The sequence below is a fragment of the Pyxicephalus adspersus genome, chromosome 7, assembly GCF_032062135.1.
Source record: "Pyxicephalus adspersus chromosome 7, UCB_Pads_2.0, whole genome shotgun sequence".
Taxonomy (NCBI): domain Eukaryota; kingdom Metazoa; phylum Chordata; class Amphibia; order Anura; family Pyxicephalidae; genus Pyxicephalus; species Pyxicephalus adspersus.
Genome location: NC_092864.1, coordinates 18,733,297 through 18,740,796, shown reverse-complemented (window position 1 = coordinate 18,740,796; position 7,500 = coordinate 18,733,297). Strand labels below are relative to the sequence as shown.

Here is a 7,500-nt window from a genome sequence, read left to right as displayed (position 1 = left end):
CTGCGCCTGTCCTATTACAGGCGACATATGATCAATAGGCTGATAACACAGCAACATCAATATAAGCGACAGAACAATGAGGGATATCATTGAACATCTATCTTAATATAGCCAGCTACAAGAGGCCCCGACAAAGAAAGCAGCTCATGAAAATTCCGCCCCACGTATTCCCATCTCCCATCCAATATGCACACACACTCCCCCAGCTGCTGATGCTATTATTTTCCAATTTCAATTTGACACCCCAGCCTTTCATGCTAATTCTATTATTGTAGGAAGTTTATGTGATTTCATATCACTAGAAATCGGTAATGTATAATAACCCTTTGGGCAAGAAACTGAATCCCTGCAGCAGCCACCGGGAAAATAATTACTTTCATATCAAAACTCTGCAGGAGACGGCCGGGTCCTATAGCCTGCAGCTTCTAACCTTGTGTGTGAGTGTCAGGGAGGCTAAAGGGGGGAGGGATGGGATGCATACATTTGTTAAGCAATAAACACACACGAAAAAAAGTGAAAAAAAAAGCTATGGATAAAGGAAAGTGAATAAAGGGAAGGCACAGAAAAAATGATAATCTTGTCTGTATTTTTAACCTTTATTTATCAAAAGAAAGTTTTACATATATAAATATTTTTATACATTTCTGCATTTTACAAGAGTGAGGATTTCTCGTTGCTTTTGATGTCTGTTTTGGGTTTATTGTTCTTACTACATTTTTTTGTTTGTTTTTTATTATTATTATTATTCTTTACAGCCTTTCTGGTAGAATAAAAGTTGTACTGCTAATTAAACGGTTTCTCTGCTCGCTAAAGATCATTGCACCTGATGAGGAATTACTAGAGGCTGAAGGAGAAGGAAGGCTTGACATGAGCCTTTTGTGGAGTCAGCTTTGGGAATGTACGAAGTGTGGAAGAGTCTTTGAGGGGTTCAATCCATGTCTACATCTTCACAGTCTATGCTGGGTTTAGGGGTGCAGGGTGCAGGTTCTGGACAGTCTGATGTCTCTCTGGTTTTGCTGTCTGCTTGGGGGGAAAATGGAGATTTTGGCTCACAAAAAGTGCTATCCTGCTGCCCTGTCTCTGAGTCTCCTGAAGCAGCTTGGCTTGGAGAAGCAGCCAGCTGGCCATTGCCCTCAGTCTTACAGATGGCCAAGTTGAGGTGGCTAGAGTTCGTGTTTTTCGCTGTGTAAAGGTGTGAATGTTTTGGGGAGGTACTTTGACTTTGTTGACCCTGGCTCTCATTGTCTTTGGAGTCTTTCTGGCCCAAGTGAGGAGCCTCCTGGGCTGAGCTGGTCTTAAGGGCAGTCTGTGGCACAATGAACCCAAGAGGTTGAGTGATGGGGTACAGCAAAAAATGCCCCTTGCCAATCAGGGTGCGGGGGCTTGACAGCCCTGTGAAATCAACCCCTGCTTTCCTTTTTGGAGGGGAGTCTGATAGTAAACTTTCCACACTGAAGGGGTTAAGCTTCTGGAAACCAGAGGCCCTTCCATTTGGACACAAGCCTGAGTTGTGGGTGGCCTCTGTAGGCAAGTCTTTATCACTGACCCTGTCTTTTTGTCCTGTGTTTCTTTGGCTTGGATAAAAAGCTTGCCCTGTTTGGTCACAGCTTTGCTGTGTTTGGTTTCTGCTTTGTCCCACCTCTGAATGGCTGGACTCCATAACACTGGGCTCATGAGTCTGGGAGAGGCCACTGTCACTGTCAGAACTTGGGGTGTGCAGGGACATGGAAGGAGAATGCTGGTGGCGAGCTTGGTTCCTCAGCATCTTCTTGTCCTGCTTCCTCTTCTTCTTCTCCAGCTTCTCCAGCTCTTTCCTGGCAATCTCTTCTGGGTCCATGGGCTCTCCACTGCAGGTGGTGGGATGGGAATTATGGGCTGGTCGTCCAGGCCCTTTCTTGGTGTTCTCTTTCTTTCTCCACTTTGCTCTGCGGTTTTGGAACCAGACCTACATATACCGGATAATGAAAATCAATTAGCATTGAGTTCTGGCCGAGAGGAAGACAATTTAACTGCAGTTTTCACATCAGCCTTTTGTTGTTGATGTTGCTGCTGTTTTAGCTAAACTGTGGAATCTGGAGTACTAATTGTCCCACAGATGGAGAAAAGGTGTCACTCTCCCAATGGTGTGAATAGAGGCCCAATATTCATTCATTGTTGTGGATAAAGTAAAATATTCCTAAATATATAATATCGTCATAAGTGATGATAAATAATCTATCATATTATAGCATAGTATAATATATATCCTTCCGGGAAAATTGGACAATATTTGTTTCTGTCCCCAATCACAATAAAAAACTTGCTTGCATTTTTTTGTTTAAAACACTTTCAAATAAGTCTGCCCTGATATTTAAAAACATAATTTTATAGTAACCCTTCTCAGTTTTTACGATTAATAAAGGTACAAATTATGCACGGCTTTTGTCCTAGAGAGTCAAATCGGCAAATAAAACAATCTAATAAATGCAAATCCAAAGCAAGGCTAAAGAATTATGACATTCATATAGGGGCTTCTATAAAACAGCAGTCCTAGCATAATTAAAAAAAGGGGGAGAGGGCAAACAAAAGGCAAAAGTAACATAGTTTATAATCGAATCGAAAAAGGCATAAAAACAAAATACAACATAAAAATAAAATATAAAAACCGAACGCAAACTGCTGCCATGCAAACCTCGATTACCCTCAAGATGTTTTACATTCTTGCATAATAATCAACCATTAAGATTATTATTTTTCTTTTTTTTAACAATTAGAATAATTTCATTTGGCTCTGTAGGGAAAATGGACGTTTTTCTGTCAAAATTAATTAAGCAATTGTAAAATAAGAAGCGTAAAAAGCGGGGTCACTGTGGTAGGGATTTTGTAACCCTCTACATCCCCTTTCAAAGTTTATTTGGCTCTCTTCCCCCCCATCCTGTTATGCTTTCCTTTGTGCTAATTCCAGGCGGTACAGCCATTGAGAATCACTCATTATGGAATTAAGGGAGAAAGTGAGGTCTCGGCTTCACTTAACAATCTCAGAACAAATTGGATGAAAGGGTTGGAAACCAGAAGAGGTCAGGAGGGGGAGAGAGTGCATTTTGTAAATACCCCTTGAAACAAAGCTAATGCTTTAATAATACAGCGCAGTGCACTTCTCTATAATAAACTTCACACCTCCAGAGTCTTAATTACATCCTGGCCTCCTGGCTTTTCTTTTTTTATATGGAAACCCCGGAGGTCCAACTATAGGGACCGTTATCTTATTTATTGACATTTCATCAAATCTGAACGAAATAATTATTTATCATCAGGTAGTACAAAAGTATATATATATATATATAATTTTGTCTTATTTTTAGATTATTTAAATAGTATTGGATCATTTTATTTATTCCTACCTAAAATAACTTAAAACTCGAAGCAACTCAGGACAATTTTTTAAAATAAATTCCTAAACCTATTTTATTAATTTTGTAGATTTTTTTTATTCTTTTATTTAGGGCAATGCTACTGATTTCGCCTCTTTCTGTATACTATCATTTTTTAAGGCCCCGTGTTTTCCATAAACATGTAGATGTATACATAATTCATTAGATGTAATAATTCACAAGCAAGACATCTGTAAGACATTGTAGATGGTATCTGTGGCTTCATTTGAAGCACATTACACAAAGGGGATATGGATATGCAAATAAAGATGCCACTGCAAGCAAAATGCGTCTAATTAAAACGCCATTAAAGCGACGGATCGGGGATTAGTGAGAAGAGAGTGCGAATATTCGTGGGACTTGGAAGAGGGGGTGACAATATCTGAAAGGAGAAGTAGATTGGGCTTTACCTGTACTCTGGACTCCACCAGGTCCAGTCTCAGGGCCAGAGCTTCTCGCATGAAGACATCAGGGTAGTGGCTTTCATTGAAGGCTTTTTCCAGTTCTTCCAGCTGCCATCCAGTAAAATTAGTCCTGGTCCTTCTTCTTTTACACCCAGGGCTTTCCTTGTCTGGGTCACCAGAGTCTACAAAAAGTAACATCCCCATCAGCTAACCTGAAACATCATCTGCTGTGATTAGATTTTACAAACAGTCCATGTGGACTTAACAAATAAACAAATTAGAAAGTCCATGTGCCACTGATCAAAGCTATTTTATGGCTCATCCCTACGTTTTGGAAGACAGGAGAGAAATGGACCCCCTGCAGTCCCCAACGCCTTTCCATCCTAGTTTGTATGTGATTCCCACGGCTTAAACACCACCTAGTCCTCCTGCTAAACCTATCTAGCTACCTTTAGGTCCTCTCACCTCAAAAGACCCCTCAGATCCTTCCTAAACAAATCAACTAAAAATAATTCACAATTATTGTTTAATAAAATAATAACTGCATGCAATTATAAATCTTCTTCCTATCTAAAAAAATCAAAACATTTCCATGTAGATGTACAATATATGAATCTGTCTAACCAATCCTTTCTAATTCTAATACTTTGTTGCCATGCTAAATAATAATGTATGACAAAAAAGAAGTATCATGCTTTAGAGAAATAATAAATCAGTGAAGATGTGAATGTTTGTGAACGATTATAAAAGCAAAAATTCCTGTTTTTTGGTTCCTCAAAGGAATAGAAGCTCTGGGATATGGGAAATGTTGAAGTTTGCTTTCTGCCACCTCGCCGGCTTTGCAGTGCTGTACACGTGTGTGGAAGGTTTTTGTGATGCACACTGAGTGCCAAGCACCCCATAAAACGTCATTCCACGCTCTCTCCCATTTGTTTGGGGGTTTTCTACAAGTGGGGTATGAATGAATGTTCATGGCTGCTTTGCCAGTGACATTATTTGGGTGTGCTTGCAAAGTTTTCATCCTGGAAGTCACCAGCTAATAGTTTATTATTTAGGTAATGTATATAAAAGAACTCAGATCTATGCTGAATGATTGTATAATAATAATTATAATAATATTAACCTCAACTGTTTGTTATTTAGAAAATAACTGGATCTATATTTTATCTGTTATTAGTACATTCATTTAATGCAGCGATATTTTATATTTTAAATATTGTACTTTTTATTACTATAGGTGGCATGGTTATTATTTTGGTATTTATATTATATTGTGCTACATTATACTTCTCCTACTCTGGATTGCATGGAAATAATACATATGTGTATTAATATACATCCAGATCCAGATATCTGGTTTGTACATATGTGTATTAATATACATCCAGACTTCTGGGTTATACATATGTGTATTGATATACATCCAGACTTCTGGGTTATACATATGTGTATTAATATACATCCAGATCCAGACTTTATCTGGGTTATACATATGTGTATTATTATACATACAGACTTCTGGTTTATACATATGTGTAATAATATACATCCAGATTTATCCTGGTTTATACATATGTGTATTATTATTCATCCAGATTTATGTGTTAAATAGACGTTGCAGATATTTCTACATTAATATTAAGAATTTTATTCTCCATGCGAAATAGCTTTGTGTTATAAAAGTCCAGAATACACGTGGACATAATATTATATCGAGCTAAATCGGAGTCCATCGGCTCCAAGTATGGTTATGTTGGGAGCATATTTCCTAAATATTGTTATTATATCATAGCTATACCTAGGCTATGAAGAATAAATAGAGTATAGATTAACAAAAGGCAAGATCCCGGATATATTAGCCATTATGGGCAGATCTCCAGCTCTGTAGATCGCACACAGGGGGTATCATATGAAGTGCAGGATTACAGGAAAAGATCTCAGCAATATAGTAAACACATAGTAAGCCCAGATTTCCTTACCTGACAGCTTGTACTGATTGTCTCCATTCATGCCACATCCAGAGGGCATCAGAGGGGTCGGATTGACCACAGAAGCAGTGCAGGACCCATTGAGTAATCCGTCAATAGAGAAGGGCACGGCGGCTGCAGATTGGAGCTGGTGGCTGGCTAGCTCATACACATGGTGGTGGCCCAGAGGGTAGGGGAAGCCTACCATGCCACTCATGGAGCCTCCAAACTGGGCATGAGGATGTTCTAGAATCCTACTGTCCATCATCTCCCTGGATAGAGGTGCCACAGCTGAAAGGCTGCTGCTGCTGCTGGGACCTTAGTAAGCATGCAGTGACCAGTGAGGAGGGGACATGCTACAAGCCCAGGATGAGCTTTACTTTATCAACATCAAGCTTCCAATAATTAGCTCAGGCTTGGGGAATTTGGGACCAATAAGAAACCTTAATCGGCTGTGACGTCACAGACGTGCCTTGCAAGAACCATTTTCCATATCGATTGCTAATTATACCTGACATCCACCTCAATAAACAATATCAGGGCTGTCACAACAAGACAAGGGGGGCTGAGATAAGAACTACATCACAACAAGGGGGAGGGGATGCCAGGAGAGAGGAAGGGATAGAAAAGAACTTAATGCATCTGATTGATACCCAGCTAAATACTACACACACAGGCTAGGGAGAGCCTTTTCCAACCCCCACCTCCTCCCTCTTCCTAAGCACTAATAGATTTCACTTTAAACATTCGCAGGCTTGTTGTAGGGATTTTTCACCAGAAATGCTTCTACTCTCTGAACCTTTAAAGTGATGTTGCTCCAATTACAGAGAGACATTGAGCGGCAAATAGACTGATCTAATAATAGGCGTATTCATCATCCCTGCTTTCCAAAGCTGTCACATTGAATTTAAAACTACAAGGCTTCTCGTCTACTCAAAGCCCATGCTGAAGTTTTTTTTTCTTGCTACTCTCAATACAGTATTTAAAGATCTTATGTATTGCAGGTATTACCTATAGGATGCCATGGGTAGAGTATTTACCCAATGGAAGGGGTCAGGAAAGTTTTATCTTAAAGACAGAGTTTATTTGGTTTATGTCTGTTTTATTTTTTTGTATTATTATATGTATATATGGTTGTTTGTTTAAATTTATTCCTGTTGACTATTGCAGTGATTTGAGAAGGTTCTCCATTCTTACCCATCCAAGTCCAGATATAGGTAGTAGTCAACTGGACTTCTGTAATGTTGGCACAGTCCACCTTCTGATGTTCATTGCCATTTAGAACCATTGGTGCTTCTAACGAGTCATTACGTTTAAATGTTCAACTTTTTTAATTAACTTGTTGGAAAATCATACCTATTAATAAGGTCCAACCTTCAGCTGATGATATTCCATCTGCAAGACCCACTAAGCACATCGGTTTCTGGTTGTCTAAAAGACACTATAATAGGCAAAACTCACAAATTTTATTCGATTATATCCTTATAAAGCTGTGTTGTTGCTTTTTTTAGCTAAAGGTCTGCTTTTGTGGCTAGAGAAAGACATATGAGGTTTCCCATTGATTAACAAGCGACATTGACAGATTTCAATACTATTTACTTTCTGCCTTTAATGAATTGTGATTTATTTATCTGTGATGGGAAAGAATCCATTAAATAGTCATTTATCAAACAATAAAATACTTTTTAATCACACTCAAAACTCAGAAAGGAAATTAAA

At 38.8% G+C, this 7,500-nt stretch overlaps 1 protein-coding gene across 1 annotated transcript; it reads right to left on the bottom strand.

Annotated features, from left to right (window-relative positions):
• Window positions 1–583: 583 nt before the first annotated feature.
• Window positions 584–6,345, bottom strand: UNCX (UNC homeobox). The gene is made up of 3 exons (XM_072416786.1): window positions 5,794–6,345; window positions 3,821–3,996; window positions 584–1,945 (listed from the first exon to the last, which is right to left on the bottom strand). Exons 1-3 carry the CDS (start codon window positions 6,047–6,049, stop codon window positions 929–931), a joined length of 1,449 nt encoding a protein of 482 aa, XP_072272887.1. The 5' UTR covers window positions 6,050–6,345; the 3' UTR covers window positions 584–928.
• Between the last annotated feature and the right edge of the window lie 1,155 nt (window positions 6,346–7,500).

Coding starts and splice junctions, on each gene's coding strand:
- UNCX (XM_072416786.1), bottom strand. CDS start 6,049: ATGATGGACAGTAGGATTCTAGAACATCCTCATGCCCAGTTTGGAGGC. Junction 3,997..5,793: donor CAATCAGTACAAGCTGTCAG/GTAAGGAAATCT, acceptor TACTTTTTGTAG/ACTCTGGTGACCCAGACAAG. Junction 1,946..3,820: donor TGGTGGAGTCCAGAGTACAG/GTAAAGCCCAAT, acceptor CGGTATATGTAG/GTCTGGTTCCAAAACCGCAG.